The sequence below is a fragment of the Lonchura striata genome, chromosome 16 (assembly GCF_046129695.1).
Source record: "Lonchura striata isolate bLonStr1 chromosome 16, bLonStr1.mat, whole genome shotgun sequence".
NCBI classification, from domain to species: Eukaryota; Metazoa; Chordata; class Aves; order Passeriformes; family Estrildidae; genus Lonchura; species Lonchura striata.
In genome coordinates this window covers 10,085,600-10,112,265 of record NC_134618.1, presented here as the reverse complement: position 1 = coordinate 10,112,265, position 26,666 = coordinate 10,085,600, and the positions used below count along the sequence as shown (strand labels likewise).

Sequence of the window (26,666 nt, the reverse complement as noted above, 5' to 3'; positions counted from 1 at the left end):
GGCCCCGGGCAGGGAGAGGCTGCCCAGTGCCAGCCCCTGCCCAGGACACACACAGGTGCCAGGAGCTGGGGTGCCCTGCACACACAAACAGCTGCCCACTTGCACATGGACACACCTTGGCTGCCACATTTCAGCTTAGAAGAAGGGAACACAAGCAACCTGGATAGCCAGTGATGGTCTGTGCACAGTTCAAAGCACATTTGACCATCTCTATACAGACTCAGAGGCACTAGAGCTGAAAGGAGAACCTTATTTGAAATTCAAATCCTGATTTCAGCATATCAGCACTGATATTATGAGACAGAAGTTTGAATATATTTTATACCCCATCTCCCACTCTCTCTGTGACCGAGTTACATAGAAATTTGGTATTTTATTTCAAATATAATTTGAAAAGCTGAGCTTTCCAGAATTCACACAAACACCTCTCTGGTGAACCTTCCTTTGGAGAGGGAGTCAATCTTGCTGCTCTTTTTCAACACAAAACTGCTATTAGATGGTTTGGGTCTTTTTTTCCTTAAACAGCAACATTTGGTCTTAGAGAGGAAAGACTGCTCTTAGCAGGAGAAAATGGGACTACAAACAGTGTTAAAAATACTAACATACTGGTTTTACAAAAACTATAAACTTAGGTGGCAGCAGACAGTATTATCTGCAAAAAAAGCAGGCTCAGAGTTTATTAGCCAGACTTACCCTGACAAATGCAGCAGTCTTTCTGGAATGATTTCCTTTCATCACCCTTCTGGTTTCCATTGCTAGTTGGTTCACAGACTACACAAACAAAACAAAAGCAAACCATTAAGAAAAATGCACAGCCTCAGTGACAAATAACACCCTGCATGTTTTACTGCATGCATTTAGAGAATAGCCAGTGTCCAAGAAGCCCTGATACAATGTGTCCCCACTGTACTATTTACATTTTACTGGGAGAATTTTAGTGACTGTTCCTTAAAGCAAATATGACTCAATTTGTGAAAGTAGACTTTATTCAAGTCTTTAGCTTATAATTTCCTTCCCCAGTGCTGTCACCTCCTTGCTAGCATAACAATCACAATTTCTAGCTAACACAGCTTAAAAACCATAAACCAAGATAACAGAAGAATTTAAGGGAAGATACAGTCTTGCAAAGGAATCAGATGTAGCTAATGCACACCTGTGACTCAATACAGAGAAGAGATTAACCTTCCCAAGCACATCAGGACTCTGCCTGGATCTGCAGCCAGACACAGTCTAACCTTTCCTAGATGGAGGATTACAGAAGAGGCAACCCAAATTCTGAATGCACAAAAGTGCCATTTATTTTATTATACATGAAATCTCTTGCAAACTAACCAGTTTTCTTTGTTGCAATGATACCATGCATTCCTGTCAAGTAAAACTTCAGAGTGTTTCAGGGAATAAAACCAGAGATGAGATCAACGTTCACTTTATAAACACCTGATTAAAATACTTCAAGGTTATTGTGCAATAGACCAATAATTTGAGCAAGGAATGGAGAAATGGAAATATATCCCTATTTGTTAAGGAAATGTAGACAAACTGTGGCTTACATGAATCAGCTGGACTAGAACAGGCTCCAGATTGCAAAACATTGACCTGGCTTCAACATAGAAACTGAGCTGCTGCTCAAAGTCACGGCCAAATGAAACCTGGAAGAGAAGAAAGGCCCCTAGACTTCACCACTGTGTGCCTTAAATAGATGTAAAACTGCATGGAGATAAGCCACAGATATTCAAATGTCAAAATCCCCATATATTGCCAAGGAGAAAACCCAGTAGCAACAAATAGCAGTCAGAGGATCTCTGTTCTTTTAACTGTCTGAAATACTTCAGTTTCAGGGAAATTTTAAGGTTTTACTGTTTTGGTATTTTGGGGGATTTTTTGTCTATACTCCATATGATGGTCTATTTTACAGGTTAAGTATTTTTCAAAAAGAATTAATTCCTGTTTATGAAGTGTTTTCAAGTGTTTTCATTCTTTATGGGAGAGATGAAGACTTGGTTTTGATCATACTTAGAAAGACAAAAAAAACCAGAATAATAGAAATAGATCTGTGAATCTCTGTTCAGATTCCTCTAATTTCTAGTTGATAAAGGGCCTTCAACAGAAAATAGCATTTTACCTGATTAGATAAACCACTATGAAAAGCAGGTTTTCCTCAAGTTTACTTAATTAATACCTGTTTATATAGTATGGCAAAAGCCTGTAACCTTGCATTCTGGCAGGAAAGAAGTCAAAAAACAACCTTTGTGTGAGAACAACCCTCTTCCAACCCTGTAGATTTAAAAAAACCCAAGTGCTGTCAGCTGGAGTGTCTCAGCTGTCAATTAAAAGCAGAGCATGAGGAACAGTCTCCAGGCAGTTTATGTATTATATTAGAATTTTTTTTTCTAATAGAAGTAAAGGTTGCATTATTTATCATTTCTCGAGTCACACGCAGAAGAGTTTTTTACAAAATTAGAATAAAATTTACATTTAATCCATACAGTGAAAGATCAAAGAAACTGCACCAGAAAACAAAGGATTGCTTCTCACATTACAGACAACTGTCTTTGATTTTCCTCTATTTGTACAACTGCTGATTCTTGAGCCCTAGTCTCAAGAAAACATACTCAAAAATATAAATTTTTCCACAAAAAAGACTGACTGTAACAATTGCTTTTCTCTCCACATCTTAATGTGTGCTGGTTTAAATGCATAAAAAGTCATTTTGCTGCTATGGGATTTTCTTCCCCCCAAACCAGGACTATCAAGACACATCAAATTTTGTTCAATGCAAGAAATCCTGCTAAAGGAAATTATACTATATTATACTGCATGTAAAGCTTAATAAAACAAGACTATATCAGAACATTAATTAGCAAATTATTATAGTTGAAGAAAAAACAACCATCTAGAGTAAATCCATAGAACTGCAACACAGAACAAAGAGGACAAGTAGACACAGAGCCTGTCAGCTCAATGTGAAAGAAAAAACAGGCATTGAGAGTACATTAGAAAATACAAAAAGCTTGAGAAAGTCTCCCTAAAACACCCCAACATCTCAAAACCAACAGAGACCAACAAAAGATTTATTGGAGTAAGAGTAAGAGGGATGGGTTAAAGACTAATTTCAAGACAAAACATCTGGAGTTCTCCAGGGACTACTAATTTAAAGATAGAAATTATCTTATAAATTAAGATAAACAGAGATAGAATAACAAAAAAGTTACACCTATTTTGTATTTTTGAAAGCTGGTATTGGTTCCATTTAGAGCTAAGTAGTGGAACTTCCTCCACATAAACCAGTGACACCTCTCTGATGCTTCAGTTGCTGTTTTAACTTTTAAACACATCCTCTCTGTTTTACAGGAGATTTACAGAACTAGCAGAAAATACCATTAAATAAACAACATGTGTACTTAGAACTTCATCTTGCACGGAATCAGCTTCAGCACTGTGTGACATTTCTTTGAACACAGACACACTTATCTCACTGAAATGCACTGCCTGTGGTTTTCAGTGGTCTTAAGCAAGTCAGAGACTGGGCTCTGATTCAGCCACAGGCACCTGCTCCCCATGGGCACCTCACAAAAATCTGAGCTCTAAAGTGCACCCAACACTTGCACACAATTGTCACTCACCATTTTTATGAATCCATTTATCAGGGCTGATAACATTCTTTTCTCATCCTCAAGTGTTAGTGCACTAGAAAAAAAATTATTTGGTAGATTTTAGAATATTTTTTATCCAATTTATCTATAAAGGTTCAAATGATACATAATATTTTATAAATTCTTTCTGTATAAAACAAATTTTTAAACGAATATCACCAAGTCAGCCATGAACCAAACTAAATTACAGATTTTTTAAAAAGTAAAAATTGCTGAGTCTTCAGATTCTCTAAAAAACTCAGACTTTGGCATGTGGAGAAGGAAACTACACCTGTTTTTTATTGTAGCAAACAAATGGCTTCAGTCTTGTGCTGCAACATGAGAAGTTGAGTAAGAATTAAGTCTAAAAACCTAAAGAAATCAGTAAGTCTATTCTTAGAAGAAAGTTTTCCTATTTAAGGAATAAAAATTTTGAAATACCCTTTAAATATTATGCACTGTATAACATTAGTTTATTGTTTAGTTTGGGGTTTGTTTTGTTTAAGGTTTTTTGGTTTTTGTTTCAGGTATTTTGTTTTAACTTTTTGCCTCAGAATTTAAAAAATAACTTCACATTGCTACAGTGCTGGTTTTATGTTTTAGTGAGAACTGAACTAAACTGCTATGTAAAAAAGGAGTTTCTTTTCATAACTATCACAGATACCTATTCTACATCAAGAATCCAAAATCTGATTTGAAACAAATTTACATCACATAAAAATCCAGTCAGTCAAACCTGTTTCACTGAAAACAGATGAACAAAATGTTAAATTACAATTAACTAATACAATTTAATCCCTTTAGTATTATATGCTTGGCTACAGCTTTGACCTTTGGTGTATCAGTTACCAATTTCCAACTCAGACACCAGATGGGAAGAGAACAATAGTTTTACTATACAAATTCAGTAAGGGAGGAAAGAAAACCTCAGCATGATTAGCTCATTAGTGCATTGCCAATCAAAAGAGTCAAGTGATGGGCTCTGAAAGGCTCAGAAGGCTGGTAATGAGATCTCCAGGTCAGTAATAGGTTTCCAGTTCAATTGTGAATCAGACCCCTACCAGTCTAAAGGCTGTTGTCCTCCAACAGCTGGTACAGGGCTCAGCCAGCCCCACACAATGGGCTGGGAGTTTCCTCAACCAGGATGCAAAAACAGATGCAGGAGCTACTTAAACGTATCTGGAATTTAGGATGATTTACCGAGAGATGTACAACCATCTTAGCTCAGGAACTGCTGGTTTAAGGGATTTTAAATGTCCCAGTAAATGATGAAATTGTTTTGGCAAAGTGTCAGAGGAAGCACAATATGGATTGCTATAAACTGTTTTATTTATTTTAATAAGCTGGTTTAGGTACAATATGTTGTTCTATTTAAAGCCTGAAGTGGCTTTTAGTGCAATATACAGCCAAATAAGGTACTCTAATCCAAAATAAAGCACTCTAGCTGGTATAAATTTGAATTACATGATAAATCTGACCTCTTTATTGACAATAAATCTTGCATTCATGGCCTATCAAGGATGAGAAACTTTTAAGTTCCTTTGCAGCATCTGCCATACTAAGAGGCTCTGGGCTCAGAGTGGCAAAAGAGACCGTGTCCTTATAATTCAACCTAAACCAGAAGGAAAAAAAGGTTTGTCCTCTTGAGAGCTGGAATTTGCAGCATTTGTGATCCTGGCTCTGTTTTCAATCAGACACAGATTTCAGTGTGATTTTTGCAAATTACATCTAAACCACACTGCACACTGCTTTCCACACTGCACAACAGTGAGGGTGCAACAGGGCACAGGGGAGCCCAAACAACCCCAGCTCTCAAAGTCAAGGGCAAAACAGAAGAGGAGGAATTAGGAGAAAGATATAGATGGTTCAACAGCTTCTCAGTTCTAGCTTCTCCTATTGAAGCTTCTAGAGATCTTCCAGGTATCTTTTTAAAGATTTCACACCATTTGTAATGGCTGAAAACACTGATCCACAAAAAGTATAATTGAATAAGGCAATCTGTGCTTTAGTAGCTACATATTCACTTGAATCTCAGAAATAGCTTATTATTCACTGTAACTCAAAGATTATATTGGTTTCACTCTCAAAGTGTTTTGAAATTTGGATTGTAAAGTGTCTCTGCTTCTAGAAAACTACAAAACCACTGCTACTTCCTTTTTAAAATTCTGCTTCAGTATTCAAAATACAGCAGTAATTAAAGAGCAAATGGTACGTGCTGCCACTTCCCTGCACAGCTCTTCCCTCAGCACTAATTGGATTCATGTCTTAATCCACCTTGAAACAAACAGCCCCAGAAACACGAAAGCACATCAGGCAGCCCAACTCTGCATGAATGAGAGCTCTCAGCAGAAATACATCTTACTTCACAGAATCATGCATCGTCTTGCAGATGTGCAGGAGAGCATTGAGGATAACAGGATCCTTCGTCGACTCCTGCTGGTGCCTAGAAAGTGTTTGAGAAAAAGTGATGAAAAATCCTGCTCTGTCAAAATGGAAAACAATGACTACAACAACACCCATTTAATGCATCATTTCAGTCACCAGCACTGTATGACACGGCACAAGTTTTAAATCCATTTGTGACCCAATGAACACATGGTTAATAGGGGTAGAATTCCAATAAATACAAGCCAAGAAATATTATCTTAATATACACATTTGCATTGCCAAGCCACAGACTCTGACTCCTTAAGGGACACAGTAAGGTGGATATGTGATACACTGAGGCAATCTAAAGAACATCAAAATAAAACAATCCTGCATTTATCAAGATATATTATAATTTCTCAGCTACTCGGGGACAGGCAGGAAGGATCAGTGTCAGGTTTAGGTACAGAGGCACATGTGCTGTGCAACTCCACTAAGATGATTAAGGGGCCACAGCATCTCTCATATCTTGGCAGTAAAGCCAAGAGAGCTGGCCCCGTGTGCCCTAGGGGAAAGAAGGTTTTGAGGGGCTCAGCAGTGAACCTGAAGGGAAGGTGGAAATGGAAGGAGAAAAATGTTTTAAGAATCTTGTTAATTATTTGAAAAGGACTGCTTGATTTTCAGAACAGTTGAAAGTATTTTCATTTTCTAACTTCATTTTCAGCTGTAGCAATACTCTATTCTGTGCTGTCACAGCAACTGGAATGTCAAATAAATTTCATAAACCAACTAAGGCAACACAAAAAAAAACTAGCTCAGAGAACAACTATTCTGTTAACCCACAGCAAGTCAGTATCAATACAATTACTTCAACTTTCTTTGTGAACAGTCAGACAGTCCATCAATAGATTAACTGACACATTTTCTTTTTTCTTTCCCATAGCCTGGAAGACCTTAAATTAAATAGCCAGTATATTGACTCCTCTTCCCTAGACACGTTTCAGTAAGTTTCTCAGAGCCTCCAAAGCTCATTTCACTTCAACAGTCTCCACTTACTTAATAAAAGATTCCATAATGCACTTGCAAACCTCCACTCTCACACTTTCCTTCTGGAACATATCCAGAAATGGCAGGAATTTCTCCTGAAAGTACAAATACATAAACAAGTAAAATTAGGTATGTTACAAGCAACACACTTCCTTTGGGTAAGTTTCATAAGCACAGATATTTAGGTAAAACTATTTTCATCTGTTTTGAAAACAGTAATTAATTTCAAAGGATGAAAAAGTGGAACTAATGGGAAAGGACTAATGGCTGAAAGATGTATCAATTTATTGATTGCAGTGATCCAGAAGGGAACACAAAATACAGAACTGTTTGACTCAAATGTTGCACTTTATTTCTAAAAGCAATCATATGCTTCAAACAGCTTAGGGTCATCACAAATTCAGACATCTATGGGAAAAAAAAAGGTAAGATATTATAAACAATTAAAATAGTCTACACATCATCAACAATGTCACATCTATCCAGAGCAAGTTAAAAAAATTTCCTTCAAAAAACAAGGGTCTAGGTTGTTTAACATACTAAAATACTTAATTTCTGTATCATCTCCAGAATATAGTGAGGGTAAGCTTTTCAGAATTATCCAAGCAATTTCTGAACAAGACTTGACCCCAAATCCACAGCATCAGTCTTGAGTTTCACTCTTCAAAAGGTTCCTGTACTGTGAGACACACTTGCTGTCTTTGTTTCTATTTTTCTACCTCATATACAGTCTCTGTCCTCCCTGAGTTCCACTTTGTTTCAATGCCAAGTGTAAGTGCTATGAGAAGTGCTATGATAAGTATGTATCATAACACAGAAACAGCATTAATTACATTAACACACACACACACATAAATAAATGGTATTTCATCTTCCATTCATTGTCACTTATGCCATGGTAACAAACAAACTTTTTGGAGAATTTAACAGCCTAATGAAAAAAATAATAAAAAACTGGAACTGGAATAATAAGTACTTAAGTGGTAAGCAGCAGAAAGCTCACAAAATATTTCTGCACTTAGCTACTTGAAAAAAGTTCTTGCGTTCTGTGAACTTGCAAACAATCTAAATATCCCAGTCAAGGTAAATGCTCTTACAGAAAAACTGCCAAACAGTTCTTCCTAAAAATTTGTTAAAGAGAGTATCACTTACCACTGAAAAAAGCAGAGCAAAGTCATAGATATAGGTAATAACTTTCTGAATAATTGACTGCAGCTAAAGGAGAGAAAAGGGAAAAGTTTAAAAAAGGGGAAATTATTGTAATATGAGTTAAATTAAGACTGTCCACACTAGAGATTATTCTTCTTTAGCTATTCATAGAAGACTGTTTTGAAAGATGCTTCAAGCATTAATCAACATAATTTCTTTTCTCATGTGGTACAAGCTATAGCTATGCTGTTCCTACACATTTTCCTACATACCCTTCAGAACCCATACTGAACAGAGGCTGACCAGCCTGCCCAGGCTTTATTGGCCCTTCACTTCCATAGTTAGGCACATTTTTTTAGAGTCTCCATGTCCTCCAGCTCTCTGCACTAAAAATCTCAGCCAAATAAACAAAGAAAAAACACCCCAAACCAGTTTGCTAAATCTTCTGTTGCAGGCACTTTTTCTAGCCACAAAGTAACCACAAAAACCTTCTCAACTAATCCACATCTCATTTGGCATTCAATCTCAAGAACTGGACACAATAATTCAGTGAAGCCTTAACAATGCCTAGTAAAGATAGACTATTTTATGGTTTGCTTCTGTTTAAACAGATTATCATGATTGCTAATTTCATTCAGCAAACCACTGCTGATGTAGGAGTTAACTATTGCTGCTTTCTAAGTACATAATCATTCAAGTTTAGCATTTCTCAGAATTAAAAGATTGATGTGCATGGAAAAAAAAGAGTAATAAATTACAGCATTACAGTGTTCCAAGAGGCTTCCCACTTTGTAGTTACTGTTTAAAAATAATTATTTTTTTATAAAATTTATCAGTAATGTTTAAGAATTGATTCCATTTAAGAAAATGCACACCAGATTTTTACAGATTTGGCAAAATGAACTCTTTACCTGTGGGTAAGCATCTTCAAATGCTCGATCAGGAGTCATGTGCTTGATGACATCAGCCAGAACTGTATTGACCTCTCGCTTCTGCGTAGCAAAAAACAAGGTTACAAGTGAAATTGGCACATAAATCAAGTCACTAAACACCAGCTGAGTAGGATAATTTATTTCCATTTGCCAAAGCATCAGCTTTTTACAGAGCTCTAGTTAAGCCAGGAACTTTAACCATAGCTCCTTACTTAAACTGATCCATCTGCCATTAAAACAAGAGGATAAGAATTGTTCAGTGCTGTGGGGTAGTAAAGCTTCAAAGCTGCATCTTTTGTCCCCATTCATCTTTCATGAAAGGAAACATATTTTTTCATTCCTACAGATTTATACTGAATAGTCAAAGCCTTTCGATCTTTAATACCAGGCTGCTGACACAGCCACTTAGTCTGAATCAGAAAAATTCAAAGGAAACAAAGTAATTTTCACCTACCGTAAAATGTCTGCAGGTATACTCCACCCACACTTCAGCACAGTTGATATAATCCTAGAAATACATGTGTCTTATGACTACCAATATTTGCAGGAGACTGTGAGAAATACACTTGTAAAAATCACACTTAAAATAATTAACTACTGAGGTATGATTCATGCAGACCTACAAATCTAGAACCCCAAAGCTGCATTTGTGTAGTAATGTTATGTAAAATTAAGTTATGCTTCAGCAGAGCTAAGAAAAGCAGGGATGAGCCAAAGATATTACAGCCATCACTAATTATTTTGTAACTGTGTGTATTTAGAAAAGGCAAACAATGCCATGCCTGAACAACTGGCTACAACTTTGCTCTAAACACAGAATCAGTAGTGAAACAGAATGGACAGTAACTCACCTGTGGATTCTTCAGTTTTGTTATAACCTTCCAGGCTTCATTTAATATTTGAAGGCGATCATTTTCAGGCGGATCAGCCAATGCCAAGTTTAATCCCAGGGAGCGAAAGAGGAGATGCTGAAAGTTAATGAGAAATTTTAAATTAAAAGCAGACAATCCACGTCCATCCAAAACTGGTCTGGCAGGTGTAGTGTGCAGAAAGATTCTCAGATCAAACCACTTGAATAATTTTATTCAAGTGACACACAAGTTATGTAGGCAACTAAGAGCATAAAGACCTCTGTCAAAGGAAAGGAATTGGTACAAATGAGATACAAAATGTTACCTTTGGGAATCCAGACTCATCACACTCTTTAATCATGCCAATGAAGTCCATTGATCTCGCAGCAATAAACTCTGCTCTGAACGCCGACATGACTGAATTCAACAGCAAAGCACTGCAATCAACAACATAGATCAATACAGCTCAACAGACACTCAAATTTACTAGTTACCTGCATTTACATTAATCTGAACTTCCTAGACTAACAGCTGTCCAGCATCTATCATAAATTTTAAAAAAGAAAGATAATAAGGAAAAAAAGCAAATCCCTAAGTATTACCACCTTCCAAAGGTTGACAGCAGCTTTACAACTTCCCTTGCTGAATGCCTGTATGGCCTGACTGTAGCCAGTGGAAGACAGGGGGAAAGAAGGGGAGGAAAACCCAGAAAAGTGAAACAAAATCAGGCATCAGAGACATGGCTAAGGGAGAACACATTAGATGTCTAAACTTTGGCTTAGGAGCCAGAATGCAGCAATCAAGTTAAACTAATTAACTTCAGCTTGACAAGTAATCTACCATATTTTAGAATTCATCTCTGGAAAACAGATTTTCATAATTATGATTTAGTAAGCTACTGGGAGAATGAAAGCTGCACTATGCATCCAGTTTCCAAAAGAGAGAGAACATTATTCCAGGGACTCAGGGGTACTCATTACAGACTCCTGTCTTCTACACTCTGCAACACTTACTTGTTCCCCAACTTTTTGCATCTCTCCATCATCTCAGTAAGCAGAACCTGGAACAATTATGTATTAAAATTAGTGAATAGAGACTTTGCAAACATATTCAGCTTTATTTACTGTACTGAAATCTACTAAAAGCTGTTTTAATTACCTTTCCAATACATTCCAATAGTCCGTTTTACCCTGTATTTACAGCACAAGAAAACAGTGGTGTAGCTAAACATAAAACACACCTTCTGGAATAGGCATAGTGGTATTTCAATCAAAACCACCATTTTATGGAAGTCAAATCTGCAATCCTTCATCAATGCCATTACTCCAGGTAATCACTATTTGCCAGCCACGTCAGTTATCTCTGGCAGGAGAGGTGAAAACTCTGCCAGACTGACAGAGAATAAAACAGCTTGTTCACTATGTTAAGTTACAGTTTAGTCAAATCATTTGTATATCTGTGGGACAAAAGAGATGGATGAATTCAGGAAATAAAGATTAAACTAGCTAAAGAACAGCATGAAACAAACAGGAATGCTGCCTCTGAACTTGAAGTGGTCACATTTGAGCTTTGTGGAAGCAAACATTCTTCCTGTAGAGAAGAGAGCATCAGACAGTCCTACACAGGCTCCTTTTACTTGCCTTCACACTCGTAAAAACTGAGGGTTTGCTGTTTAGTAGGCAAAATTAACTCTTCACCACAACTTTAGTATTGAGGATTAACACATTCACTTACATCTGGAGCGTGGTAGGCAATACACTGTAAAATCCAGTCTATAGCAGGAGAATATAGGGTCAAATACAAAGGGATCTCCACACATTGCACCACCAGCTGGTTCTGAACTGTATCCCCGTGTATCTGTTGAAATAAGAGACAAAAATATGTTGCTTTGTAAAGGTATTTAATGGAAGATATGATAAACTGGTTAAAGTTTGTATATGAATGGAAATTAAATAGATGATAGCACAAGGATACAGATATTCTGAAGCATTCCTTGCAAGCTGGGGGAAAAAATATTAAGCTCCTAACATTTGTTATTCAAGTCTGGAAACATGCTGAATTGAGCAGTTTCCACTTACCAGAATGTATGTAAAATTTCCCATACTATATCTGGATACAGGAACACCCCTAAATCTAGAATTGAGAACTTCTAAGATTTCTTTTGAAGTATGTGGCAGTTTGATTAAGGAGTGTTATTTATCTGATTTTGCAAATAAACCACTTATTTGCTTACTTGTTTAAATGTTAGGAGAAAGTCAAAAAAGTTTTTATTCAGGCTTTCTTTGAGTTGTGGTGCCACTTCCATCCCAACCTGTATTAAAAGAAAAAGACTTTATCAGCATCTATCAATTCTCCTTCAGAGTGAGATAAAGATGCATTTGCTGAAGCAATACACCCAAGTCACACACATCAAATCAACAAACAGCACTGAATCACATACTTTTGTCTGATTATTTCCTTGCTTACTGTTATAGTCATGTCCACTAACAAACCCTGAGGCAGTTACAGGTGTTCTTAAACACAATCCTAACATCAGCTCCAAGTATCTGCAAGCACTGAGGAAATCAGCAGCTACTCCAGCGCACTGCAACAGCCTACAGCAGCACAGAAAATTATTCTTACTTATTACAAACACTTAAAGAGAGATTCCCCATCTGTAAAACAAAGAGAAATAATTTTTTGTTTGTTGAATGGAAGAGACAGGCTGCTGACTACTTGAGATAAAAGCAGTAGTTCCTTGAAGCAGCGGCAGCACAGGCTGCAGTAAATCTTTGGTACAGATCAGAGGAGGTAAATGACACCTACCCTGCAAAGGTATGCTCTGGCATAGACTGCAACCAGTGGATCTCCAATTCCTCTAATCATAGATGTTAACCGTGGGAGACATTCCGAAATGCCCCTGTTTTTATCAGAAATGAAAATGAGCTTCAGCAGTCAACAACAGAATTATATCACTTACAGATGACTTCAGTAGCTGCCTTGTAGCCTAACAACTGAGCATGAGTTATAGAAATATCTATCAAAGAAGAAGAATACTAGCACAAAAACTTATGAAATAAGTAAAATTGTCTGCGTACAGTAATACATATCCTATATTCAAATTGCAGTATTTGCTATTCAGAGCAAGACAAAACTAAGCAGAGCTATGGAAAAGCTGTAACTCAGTGCAAGGAAAGGAGATGCTTAAAGCAGAACTAGAACAGGCAGAGCTGTACTAGTGCCTGGATATGAGGCCCACTAACTCCAGTAAAAGAACTGCTTTTTAGGGATAATAAAGTTGTCACCATAGTAGCAATTTGGCTTCCAACACTCATTTCAAAATATAACTGAAGAAGGACAATTACAAGGGAAGGAACATTTTCTGCTCAGCAGCTGGTACTGCTTGGCAACACATTAAACTTATACCAAAGTTTTCAACAGATAGTGGTTCATTGCTCCTAAATTATTTCTCCTACTCTCTCCCAGTATGATATCAATATTTTCCTTTCAGTTTTCTATTATTTTTTCTACACTCCTCCTGTCAACAATCTTCCTTCCCCTCTACCTCCAGAAGCCTCTGGTTTTCAATTTGCACTGGGATTTTTGACACCTCGTGTCACATTTGTACTATGTTTGAAAACTGAGAGCACTGTTGTATTTCAAAGTATATCACAGTTCACCTTTAATTTTTTCATTAAAAATTCCAACACCTCTCTATAGTGCTTCTTCTTAGTTCTACTAAGACCCTACCCACCATTAATCACAGACCTCTAGTGCTTAATTAATTTAATTAGATCCTAAGTCTGCCCATTCCTTCCCATACTTAACATTATTCTTACGTTTTGGATAGGAACTTGTTGCACTTCAGTATTGCTGCTTCCACGTAACTAAATTGAAGCCAAGTCAAGGAAAAAAACTAAGATTCACAACCACTGAAAAACTATAAGCAAACATACACCAAATGCATATTGACCAAACTATTTTAAGGCCTTCTGTATTTAATGTCACTACACTTTGCTGATTTTTACAATTTATCAACAAGATTTTGTTTCGAAATTCTTCATACATCATCTCTGTCACTGCCAAACTGCTCAGAGATAATAATTTAGCATTCAGTTTACTATGAAACATGACTCAAAAGTACATTCAAAACATACAGCCTGAAAAAAAAACAAAACAAAGCCAGTATAAACATTAGATCCTATGAGTTTTATTGAAACAAACGTTCACTTCTGGACAAATCTACAAAAAGCCCACAGAGACACTGTGAGGGTCTCATTTGACAAGGATACAATCTGGGAATAAGTTCTCTGATTGAAGCAATCTTGAAAAACCAGTTTAAGCAAGTTTCTTTAGCTGTATCGTTAACACTCTCTGGAGAGAAGTTATCTGGGAAAAAAAACAACCCAGATATAGTTACATTCTTTCTAGAAACAAGGTACTTTTCATGTTAGGTTTAAAACTGTATTCTCTTTCCATTCATTAAGAAATTAAGTTTACAATAATAAACTAGGCAATACATTTGCTTCTCAACTCTCTTGAGCAGCAGAGATGAGTACATAACAAGAGAAAGTACAATCTTGTAGTAAATAATATTTCAAAACCTGAATTCAAGCTCATCTTGGAGCTCATCTCAGAGCAGCTACTGAGAAATCCAACCTCTGCCTCTGCTCTTCCAAAATCAGAAATTGTAAGAAAAAGTAAATACAGAGAATCTATAACAAACACATATATACAAATCTACAATGACTAGAGAACATACAAAAGATATTTAAGCACTCAACTTGTTTATTTTTAAATGCCAATATAAATTTTAAATAACAATATTGCAAGAAATAGGAAATACTGAACATGGACAGAAGCCTTGTTTCTGTACCCTGAACACATTCTCTTACAAACTCCTTCTGAAACCATTTTAAACACCACTCCTGCTTCCAGAAGGTGAGAAGCTCCACAAAAAAGTTTCCAACTTCCAACAAGAGAGAAGCCACATGTTAGAACTCCCTGCACTCACTATCCTTCTCATCTAGGACCTCAGCTCTCATTAAACTTGGTTTCACCTGGTTCCCAAGGGACAAGCTCAGAGGCTGGGCCTGAAATCCCGGAAGGTTCACATGCACAGTCAGCACAGCACAGATTTTCCTTCTCTCCCCCACTTTTAGAGCTGTTTGGGAAGTTGCCACCAGCAATGCCTCTGGCAGCTGTACAGCTGCAGCAGGAGCTCAGCTCAGAACAGAGGTAACTGTGCCCAGAAATCATGACCTGCTATGGGAACTGCCTGCCTTCATTAATGTTTGTAAGAGCAGTTTGTCAGATCTGCAACAACCACATTTATCTGAACTACTTCCTCTAGGTTCATTTCAAATTTCAGTATTTTCTGGTTTCAAGTTTACAGCTCCAATCCTATGGATTTAACTGCAAACTAATGGTACTGTTCCACTGCCAACTACAGAATGTTTCGTCTTGCAAGGATGTGCATATAGTGCACTTCAAATTGCAAGGAAATGCCTTTCCACAGAATCTTTCAGTGTCTTGCTAAAGAGGTTCTTTCGCCTGCAATGTCAAATTAGATTGTTACATTGTGTTGGAACTTCAACTGAAAAAAGGGCCCAAGTTAAAAAGATTATGCTAAAAGCAGCCTGCTGCTACTTCCAAAATTCTTCTTTTATTACAGCAAAACTATTAAGCTTCCAGTGTAGCAGCAAAAACACCTATTTACTAAAAACTGAGATTCTCAGCTTTGTTACATTTCTACCATTAACTTCAAGCTTCTAAACTACAGTACTTTAAGAAGAGAGCATATAAGACAAAAAAGAAAAAAAAATCTTCCTTAATCTAATTTGGCCATTCCTGTTTAATTCTCCCTCTGCCTAATAAACTCTGTATTAGAGAACTTACATAATTCCTTGTGATTTCAAGTCTCAGGAAGACTGAGTTTACATTTAGTAACAGCAGAGCCACAAGCATACTTTACTATATCCACAATTAAAATGTAATTTTGCATGAACACTGCAAACAGTGGAAGCTGCAAGCAATGGATTTTACTCTGTTAAAAACTAAAAGCTGCTAGATTCAAATCAGAACCTTTTCTATAGGAGATAGAGTAGCAACGGTCCTCTATTTAACCTTCCTCAAGGTTGGACATGATTTTTTTCTGGAGCACAGTGGAAACAAACACAAAGTTACCTGGCAAAGAGACTCGGTTATCCACACACATTGACAGAATTCTTTCATACACCAGTTTCCCTGGTTAAAAAAAATATAATTTTAAAAATTCAAACTAATTAACAAACTGTAAAACACAAAATGCTGGCACAAAGGTTCCCTTTCTGCCATACAATCAAATTAGAAGGAAAAAACGTTCTAGAACACTGAGATTTTGCTGCCCTCTAGTGAGGATGAAATGTTCAGTGTGATTTAGCACTTCTCACACTATAAAAACATCCTCTGGCTCCCTTAAGTGCAGAGGTAACACACAGGTCAGATTTCTCCCAGGCCAGGAAAGGACAGCTGCTGTCCTGACTTTGCTGAGTTTGAATATGATGTTATCTCTAGCAGCCTTCAGCAAGTAGGAAGGAGCACAAAGAGGAAGCATGACCCAAAAGAACAATTGTATCTCTGTCGTAGCATATCCTGCTGCCACCAAAATACTCTTCAACTTTCAATACCACTGTAAATATTTTCCATAACATGGCAGAAAAATAAGGGAATCACATAAAGTGGATGACAACTTCACTTACAAGATTAAAAACATATTAAAAAAATCAGTAAATACATTCTTATAATTTCATAGTCCCTATTCAGCCAAAGAAAACTTTCTGACTTCCTCAAAATACAAAACTAATGAAATATTGAGTCAAAAGGCTGCTAAAATAAAAAATATTTTTATAAAGACAGTGTGTTTTTAATTTCAAAATGCAGAGATCATGATTTTTCCTAACATTTTGTTCTAGATATTCACTAATACATAAAGCATAGAAGCACAAAGTGAAATGTTTTAATCTTAAGAACTTTTGGCTCTTAGGAGATTTTTTACAATTATATACCATGTTTACCACTGGTGTCTAAATGTTATGTTGGAAATATTCCATGGTAAAACTAAAAGTCATTTTAGCCCTTTTTGGATAACTTTGATACTTTTTAACATTACAAAAAAATAATCTTATTGACAATTGTGTAGTAAGACTGGCAAGGTAGATACTTACCAAAAGTATCAAGGATATCTGTAATTAAAACAAATTTACTTGGATAAAACTGGATTACTGTTGTGTCTGAAAGAAGCTTAGAACACTAGAAGGAGAAAAAAAAAAACAAAAACAAAGAAACATTTTTAGAGGCCAACACAAGTTTATGTTTTTACTCCAGAAAAGCTGGAATGGATGATTATCCACAGGTGGAAAGGGCCCATATGAACTATGAAGCCAAAGGCACAAGGACATCTAACATAACAGACCACAGTGCTTGTTGTAATTGTCAGGTTATTCTTCATTTTCAGAGCTACACAGACCTGGTTTTCCTTTATACATATATAGGGTAATCCACAATCCAGAGTTTCAGCTGACCATGAAGACCTGTGCATTTATTCAGACAAGACAAATTCTCTCCCAGAAAAAGCACTGACACTTCTTCGCTAAAATCACTTTTTAAAAGGACACTGTTCCATTTTTTTACCATCTAAGCATCCATATCAAACACAAAATGTAACATAGATTACATTAAGAAACAATTTTAGAAGTGTAGTTAATGAGCTTTCCAATGCATTTTTGCAGCTCACATAACTAGTTCAAACATTCTGGAAACAGACTGAGCCACAGTCAGCTCCAGAAGGACTCTGTAATCCACCACCACCCACTGGGACACAACCTGATCATGGCATTGGGACTGCAATGATGGCTGGAACAAAGTCACATTTGAAAATGTATTACCCACTTAGTTCTACTCTCATGGGGTGTTCAGGCCAGGAAGGAACATGTCCATTGATTGTATTAATTCAAAATACACACTGAGCAATGAGGATATTTCTAAGATGCTTATTAAGCTATACTTTGTTTTCCAAGATTAAATTGGAGTCAAAAACTTTGGCAGAAGGTTACTCACAAAAACAGACCAGCTTCTACCAAAAGAAAGTAGGTGAATGACTGACTGGGGAGAAATCCACCTCTTCCTTGCTTAAGCCAAATGTGGCCTCTGGCCCTGAGTCTTCTCTGGTCTCTAAGACTGACAGTATTTTCTATGAGCTCCATCCTTTCTCTCTCCTTCACCAGGAGACAGTTCTTCAATCTCAGAGGAATAAATAAAGTTTAAACTTCTGCTACATTTCAAAAATCCAGGACGCAATTCAATACTTCACAAGGCTGCTCTGTTTAAAGAAGGAAATCACATCATTTGAACATGCTTTAATAAGGGGCACACTCAGTCTTTTTCATTTATTCATCAGGGTAACTTGAAGAGTGCACCAGAAAGACAGGTGAGAGCATTCACATCCTACAACCAAAGCAGAATCTTCCCTGCTGTGTGCTAAGTCAGTCACCTTCAAAGAAAGGTAACTCAGTAGCTGTTTAGGACCTACACATAGCACAAACACTGAATTACCACTTTTCTTAGAGCTCACACACATAATCAACTTAGTCCAGCTTACTCTAAGTAGCTTAGCATATTCCATCTTGACAAGTAAAGTATCTTGCAAAAAGGCACTTGAGGAATCACAGAATCGTAGAATTGCTTAGGTTGCAAAAGACCTTCAATACTGTTGAGTCCAACCTGTAAACCATCACTGCCAAGATCACCAATATAAAAACTATCCCCAAGTGCCACATCTAGACACCCTTTAAATACCTCCAAGGATGGTGATGCTATCACTGCCTTGGGCAGACTGGTCCAGTGATTGAGAACCCTTTTGGTGAAGAAATTTTCCTAACTAAAGCCAAACTCACTCCTCCTACTGCATACTAACCAGTCTGTAATAATAATGGCAGACTATGTATAAAACTATAGCCTGATACCAAGAGAACTGCTCAGCTCTTTCAGAGGATACTGCACTCTGCAGGACAAAGCACAACAAGTAAAGTTCAGTGAGGGTTCTACCCTATCCTGCTTTATAACAACAGAATTATTATCCTTCATGAAAAATTTTAATTCATTAATTACACGGGTACCTGTTTCATTCTTGGGCAGTCTTTCAATTAGTGATAAGCATCTGCAGCAGTAAGTGCTAAGTGCACAACACTTGAGCAGAGATAAACACATTCAGCTTTGGTACCACCTTCCTAAAAGGAAGCACTGGGTCCCATGTTAGAAACTGTATTATTTCAAAATTGTTGGTGAACCAGTTGCAAAAGAACATATGGAAGTATCAGTGCCTAGACTATCACTGCATTATCACACACACAGATATATATTTCACACAAAGCACAGTAAGTACAGTACATCCCTGCTGCTCTTCTTCTCATCCAAAGACCACATTCACACTTCACAATCCTATATATGGATTTTTTAAAAATAACAATAATAGTGCTGATTTCATAGTATTACAATAGTACATTAGTCACCCTAGGTCACATATAATTGTTTGATCTGACTTCATTAATGTTTCATTTCCTTTTTTGTCTTTACCACAATTTAGGATGAAATTACTTCAAGCAGTTTTCACAAGAGTATCCAGAATGACCAAAAAACCCATGACTTTATATAACCCCACTGGATGACTATGAGCATTACATCAGTTTTACAGCTTTTAAGGATGTCATTATCTCATCTGTCCTCTGCTGTACTCTGCCTCTGGCCTTTTTTAAAGGCCAAGCCAAACAAAAGAGCATGTAACTGTCCTATTTCCCCATGCCCTCCTCAAAGCACATCACCCCAAATGACCCAAAGGAAGACTACGGACAATTTATCAAACAAACAAACAAAAACATACCCCATACACACAATTTTAAAAATCTGGAGCTGTTTTTGGTAGCTTGCTATGGTCCTAAATCCCTTTATTTAATTGCCCTACTAACTTTGGATGGGTAAAATGCTGATGCTCAAAAAGCCATTCTGGTATTATTTGTAGGGAGCAAAGAGCTGAAGGGGAAGAGGACAGGAAAGGAGATTACACATCCTACAAAGAGCTGATTATCACTACATGGTATTTGTTCTAACTACCCTTAAGCAGTTAAAATTTCCACATCTGTCATTTGGGGACTCACTGAGAATTCTATCCCACATAACCTAGTTAAAACCAATATGTAACAACAAAGCTGAAAATCCAACTACTGTCAGAAGTCATAAAACTCTGAAAGAAATGTGTTTCAGAGAAGAACAAAAGAAAATAATACAAAAACAGTATAAAGTCTTCTTTTCCCAAGAAGGAAACTGGACAAGTTGTATCACGAAACTCACTGGTTCTGCACAGAACAACAACATAAAACTGACCTGGATGACTATTTTCAGAGCTTTTACTTTCTGATCAGAGGACCATGCATCCTTTAAAGACTGGTTCAGTTCTTCAATTCGGTTCATGTAATCCTGCTGAGTCAAATTCAACAGCTCTTTCTGTGATCCCTGGCAAGACAACACAAACCCTCTTAGAGCAGGAGGGAAGGAAGAACAGTGCTGCTATTATAGATTCAAATCACCATGTTGTGAAGGACAATCCTACAAAATTTATCACAACTTCCCTTCAGGTCTTAGGAAAGTAGGTTATGAAACATCTCAGCTTTGCACAGTAAAATACTGCAGCTTGAGAAGTAACTTCAGTACTCAGCATTTCTATCAAGCTCATAATTGTAGCTTAAATTAAACTCAGGTACACATACGCAGCTTCTGCAACAGGGGCAACCAGAATTATCAGATGTTAAGAATATGGGGCTCCACAAAGTTTTACAGCAGTAAGAAGGTAAATCAACAGCAACGGATCAGGTAAACTTTCAAATCACAATTTCTAGTGATACAAAAGTATGATTCTTCCTAGATCCTGTAACAATAAGGAGTAAAATCACTAGAGAATTCCTAGAGAAAGTACATATTTATCTAAATACTGCACTTGCAGAATCAGGACCTTTATAAAAGGTTTCACAAAGATTTTTATTTCACAAATTCCTTTCACTATTATAATGATGCTGTAATTTCATCTGAAAGCTTTCTCACCTCTTCCAGATCATCCAGTTCTTCTAACCTTGTTCTCACTTTTTCAGAAACTGCTGAACCAGTAGTGGTGACTTTTCCTGCAAAGAATTACAGATTTAGGTTTCTTTAAAATTTAAACACTGGGACTTCTAAAGAGAAACAAAGCTGAAGAAGCCTGACAGGGACCAGTAATTTCTGTGACAGAAGACAGGTGGTCTGGTTCTTTTAGTAACTACTCCTGAAGACACACATCTAAACATACCTACAGTGCATTCACTTTTAACAGGGGCAATGGCAAGTAAGCAGAATTGAATATGAGTGGATTTTTCTGCAAGTTTTACCAGTAAGAAAAGAATCATCAGATAGAGCCACAGGATAATTAAGGACAGAAAAGCTCTATGGAGGTCTGTGCTCAACTCTCCTCCTCAAAGCAGGTCCAGTTCTGAAGTTACAACCGTTGCACAGGGTTATATCCCGTTACTTTAACAATATCTAAAGGTACAGATGTCACACTCTGCCTGCACATCCAGTTTCAGTCTCTGGCCATTCTCATTGCAAAAAAGTGTCTTCCATTTTTGCAGATGCTGAAATGCTGCATGCTTATTCATATAGAAAAATCCTGATTTACTATGCTATGATTACCTTGCCCAGATTCCCTTTTGCTAGAAAACACAATAAAATATTTAACATTTGGTTCTTTTTTAAACACCCAGCATACAGTTGAAATCACTTCACTTTCATGTAAAGAGAGTAACTGAACAAGTTCCCAAAGGACTTGTTTGCTTTCCTTCCAGCTAGCAGAAGAGTTGATAAACATGATCTTCCAAACATCACTGCTCATTTAAATGGAAAAAAGTTTTAAGCTACAGTGGAAGGCTGTGCAGTGAAATAATCACAAATTCATCAGCCCATAGGAATAAAAGGTGGTCAGGTGGCTTATTTTCAATAACTATTTTAAACAAACATCCAGACATCCACAAAAAAGCAAGGACCATGATGTCAGAATGGGGGAGGCAGGAAAACACATTTCTTGACCACAAACCTGTCACTGCACTCTGCCTCAAGCAACCTCTGTTACTGATAAAGAAAGTGCTCACCTTTTTCAGATCCCATGTACAGATTCTGTGAAGAAGCAGAAAAAGCAAACAGTTAGAAAACATGTACTCACCAGCATTCCAAGAATGCACAGGGTAATTACACTGCTAATCAACCCTCTAATCATTTAGAAGTAGATGCAAGACTACAAGTTACTTGCATTGTTACAAAAAGACAAAGTGATGGCTTCTAAATATCACAAGACTTGGATCCAGCTCTAAAACAATCTTTACAAGTGAGAGCTTGTGATTCAGTTTTCTACAACATTAAAACTGAAATTTAAGAGTACCAGTATATACCCATGAAAGCATTATATAATAGCAATATCCAAAATCCATTAAAGGTCTAGTACAAATAAAAACTGTGGTAGCCACCACTTACAATAGAAAGCTTCTCTGTTGTTGTGTATCTAGCAAGGATTTCACCACGTTTGCTTGACCATGGCTCAAAGTCACTCCCTACTGCTGAGCTCTCATCTTTATCCCGTTTTCTTCGTGCACCATCCTGTCACAGGAGTACAAGTGCAAAAGTTAAATACAGATCTAGAAAAAGAAGAGAAGGCTGAAAAAGGTCAACTTAATGTTTCAAGAGCCAGCTGATCCTTTCAAAAGTTACAGTGTTTTTTAAAAATCCATATTTAAATAAATATGTCAACATAAAACCAAATGAAAGTAGGAAAATAAAACAGAATATTCTACTAATATGGTATATTTCCTATATTAACCTCTTCACTGGTGAGACAATAAATTTTATCCAGGATTGGCTTTATGGTTTTGGTTTGGTTTTGGTTTCCTCTTACTTAGTTGAGACAACAGCCCTCAGAGTTACCGTGGGAGGAGCAGTAGTCACAGGATCTGCAGCTGCTGCAAACAACGACAAGGGATCAGTGCCATCCAACACACTGCTCAGAGGGTCCATCATTGAACTAGAGGAAGAGGAGGAGGTAGAAGAAGTACTTCCCTTCCTGTTCATCTTCTTTGTCTTGGATTCAGTAACCTAAAGAAACATTCAGAACTATTAAACAAAAAGGCTTTCTCTTCCCTCACTTTTCTTGAATTCTTTTTCTTCCCGCGTTTTTCCCAGAATGTGGAGGCACTCATTCTTCAGTAGCCTTTCCACTACTTTTTTTTTTCCTCCCAATTTTAGGTCTACAAAATTGTAAGAACAACCAGAACAACCACTCTGAATATCCTTCTAGACCCCATCTCTACTTTATTAGGTTTGTCCCTGTCCTCCAAACTCTTTCTTGCTATTTAATTTCCTCTGCCAGTTCCATTTTATGTTCCATGCCTGGAACATAAAATCCATACCTCAGGCCAACATCTTCTCTCCCTACTGACCTTCCTGAGCAGAAGTTGCTGCCCATTTATCATTCATTGATGGATAACTCACCTCTTTGAAGCTGGATTTTTTTCAGTACATCTTTAAAAGCCTCTTACACATCAAAGAAATTATAAATGTTTTAAAGTACACAGCTGACTGGAAGCTAACCCAAAACCAAACCTTACATCAAGCAATTATGCAGGTCATTTGTAATACAACAATTTGATTTTAAATTTACCTATTATTCAGCATTTAATGCAACCAAGAAAACCTACAAGCTGGAGGTGCTGTATTTGTCAGGAGACTGTTTCTGACACATAACAGAACCAGTAAACTCCTCTGAAGAACAAACAGAATAAACTTTGATGCATCTAAAACAGGCCACCAACACAGAAAGCAACTTCACAAGTACCATAACCAACCTCAAAGCCTTTTAGTTTTAAATGAACAGATGTAAAACGAGGAACACAACCAGTCTGAATTCAGATTCCTTTTCCAAAAGCCAAACAAACTCACTGTAATGGGTTTCAGTGGATGGTAATCACCGAAATCCAAGGGTACAGATTCCAGCTTGCACACTTCAGATTCTGACACATAGTTCCTTGATCTTGCATGCCTTAAAAAGTAAGAGTGGAGAGAAAGTATAAATGCATATAAATGACCACATACTAAGAAAGAAGCATTCCTACATCTATAAAGATGCTTATTTACAAAAAAGCCATACTGAAAAATAAGCAAACATAAAGATCCAAATTATCTACTGAGATAACATAAACTAAAACTGGAGAAATTTTACTTTCAGCCATTTAGTTGTATTCTTTTTTAGTCTTTGGAACATGCAGAGCTGCTAACTGTTCTTTTCTGTTTCATGCAAGATGCTGAGAATGTTTATAGTACATCCTCAGCTGAATGAGGAAAATCAGGGGATACCCACAAAAAAAAAAAAAAATCTTTAATCAGACCACTAACAAAAGCAAACAGCACTACCCCCATATAACACACATCTTTCCCAGAAAAATTAATCCAAACTTTCAAATAATTCCATTCCTACTGAAAGGCATAATTCATTTGGAAGATTTTTAGTAGCACTAAGCAGACAGCTCTTCTACAGATACCATGTCCAAGTTTCCTTAATAATGAATTACAGATTAGACAATTCATGGCTGTGCCACTCCAAAGAGAAACTTTTGACATCTAATGAGATAAAGCAGAACAAGAGAAAGAGTCCAGTGAAATCCACATGCTTATTTGTTTTCTTGTTTTGTTTTCTTGATCTCCAGTTCCTTTTCTTTTTGCTATTGTCCATTGTTCAATGACTCTTCTTGCTCATTTGCACCATGGGTTAATCAGCACCTGGGTGGAAAACCAATCAAACTCTTTCTGGCTACAAAATTGTAACATTTCTTTAACTGCTGACAGCTGTCTCAGCATCTCCAGCTCAAAATCAACTGCACTCTAATTAGTGTAAGCACACTGAGCAAGTGCACATGGTAATAATACACAAGAGCTGCAAACCCTGCAAATAAGTATTCAAAAAACTTTTTTTATAACGTGGCTATTCAAGTGATAAGACAGCTTGTAACAGAGCTAATACAGAAGACAAGATCAAGTTTGTTCTGGCATTATGTTCTGCTTACTCTCCAGGGAAAGGAGATTAAGCATTTCTTTCTTAGCCACAGCAGTGCAGCAAACTTTTGAGAGGAAATAAAAATAAGACTCTGATCAAGCTGGGGTTTCATCCTCTGTACATCCTGCATGATTACACTCCTGCTTCAGCTGCTCTTTTAACAGTGGATTTCAACCTTTCCCACACATGAGCACCACTGCACTTGCCACCACTCCTTCTTCTCTCCTCCTGGTAAAATATCCTTTTCCCTGGGACAGCTTTCAGGCACACAGCACCCTCCCAGAGCCAATGCTTATCCTAAAACAAGTGCTTCAAAAAGCTCACAGGGAGCACAAAGGAGCCAGGCATATAAAATGGAAGAGAGTCCCTTTACAACACTAGACATGTATTGATATTGGTAATACAATGAAGCACATACCATGCTGACTGTACCTATTATTATCTGAGTATTAGACATAAAAAAAAATTATCTAAATATTTATGCACAGCTATTATAAAACTGCATTGTAGCCCTGTGCTTTAAATTATTTTAATACTTTTTACTTCTTTAACAAATTCATTGAAATTTATAAAAATTGCTTAATGAATATTATGTTAATACAACTATTCAGCACAACAGGTGCTGTTTTTTCCTCATATGCAGACTGATGACTGTGCAGACAATAAATCTGCAAAACAGCTTTTTAACATTAACACTGCTTTAAAATAGCTAGGGCTCTGCTAAGCCCCCTAAGATGAAAATATCTTCTGTATTAGGTAACAGCATGATCAAAACATCTTACTCTGGTAAAGGTCTGCTTATTTCCCCATGGCCACTTCTACAACCAGTGTTGCTAGACCTATTTATTAGGCTGTTGTTACCTCATTGCTGTACTATGCAAAAATAAATTTTTCAGCATCTCTGCTGCTCTGCTGTTTTGCTACTTCTTTTGTCCATAACAGAAAGACTGCCTCTTTTATCCTTCCTTTACCAACCAAATAGTAGACTAATTCCATGTCCTACACAGTGCAGCTTCCTCAGACGCACACATCTTCCTGTAAGGAAGCTGTCTGTAGCCCCTGTCTAGTCCCAAAGCGCCTGTGAACGATAACAGAGGCTGAATGTCCAGTATGGGCGAGCAGCCAGCACAAGCCCTTCGGCCCCAGGGCCCGCAGAGCCCCCGCCTGCCCTTCGCTCCGAGCAGGACACGCTCCGTGACACCAGCCCGGCCGCAGACAGCGGCGCTGCGGGAACTCCTGCTTCTTTTCGGGGAAATAACGGGAGGCTCTCGGCTCACAGCTGCGCCGCGGTCCCAGCAATGTGCTCGGCCCCCTCGGGTCTCCCGGACAGCAGCGCCGCGCTGAGGTCGCACGGCTGCCCCAGGCCGAGCTGCCCGACCCCGCGGGCGCAGCGGCCCCGCACCTTCCCCTCGGGCGCACCCGTGGCCGCCCCTCCTTAGCCCCCCGGCCGTGAGGGTGGCCGGGCATGCCGGCAGCCCTGCCCGGCCCCGCCGCCTCACCAGGGGAACGCCGCCATCTTGCGCCCGCTCACATGACCGCGCGCCGCCCCGCCCCG

The 26,666-nt window shown here is 37.7% G+C and overlaps 1 protein-coding gene across 1 annotated transcript in view; it reads right to left on the bottom strand.

Moving 5' to 3' along the window:
* VPS35L (VPS35 endosomal protein sorting factor like) overlaps positions 1–26,659 on the bottom strand; it is a 44,094-nt gene extending 17,435 nt beyond the window's left edge. Inside the window, exons 1-25 of the mRNA XM_021539798.3 lie at positions 26,611–26,659; positions 24,001–24,100; positions 22,990–23,157; positions 22,543–22,665; positions 22,164–22,188; positions 21,088–21,164; positions 20,374–20,502; positions 17,163–17,247; positions 16,144–16,203; positions 14,250–14,346; positions 13,797–13,844; positions 12,784–12,877; positions 12,212–12,289; positions 11,713–11,835; positions 10,992–11,038; positions 10,304–10,415; positions 9,979–10,095; positions 9,582–9,635; positions 9,107–9,187; positions 8,199–8,261; positions 7,056–7,141; positions 5,995–6,075; positions 3,624–3,687; positions 1,551–1,649; positions 694–771 (exon numbers count right to left, since the gene is read on the bottom strand). Coding sequence (XP_021395473.2) covers positions 694–771; positions 1,551–1,649; positions 3,624–3,687; positions 5,995–6,075; positions 7,056–7,141; positions 8,199–8,261; positions 9,107–9,187; positions 9,582–9,635; positions 9,979–10,095; positions 10,304–10,415; positions 10,992–11,038; positions 11,713–11,835; positions 12,212–12,289; positions 12,784–12,877; positions 13,797–13,844; positions 14,250–14,346; positions 16,144–16,203; positions 17,163–17,247; positions 20,374–20,502; positions 21,088–21,164; positions 22,164–22,188; positions 22,543–22,665; positions 22,990–23,157; positions 24,001–24,100; positions 26,611–26,627 — 2,106 coding nt within the window. The 5' untranslated portion in view covers positions 26,628–26,659. The remainder of the gene's footprint in view (positions 1–693; positions 772–1,550; positions 1,650–3,623; positions 3,688–5,994; positions 6,076–7,055; positions 7,142–8,198; positions 8,262–9,106; positions 9,188–9,581; positions 9,636–9,978; positions 10,096–10,303; positions 10,416–10,991; positions 11,039–11,712; positions 11,836–12,211; positions 12,290–12,783; positions 12,878–13,796; positions 13,845–14,249; positions 14,347–16,143; positions 16,204–17,162; positions 17,248–20,373; positions 20,503–21,087; positions 21,165–22,163; positions 22,189–22,542; positions 22,666–22,989; positions 23,158–24,000; positions 24,101–26,610) is intronic.
* Positions 26,660–26,666: the final 7 nt, after the last annotated feature.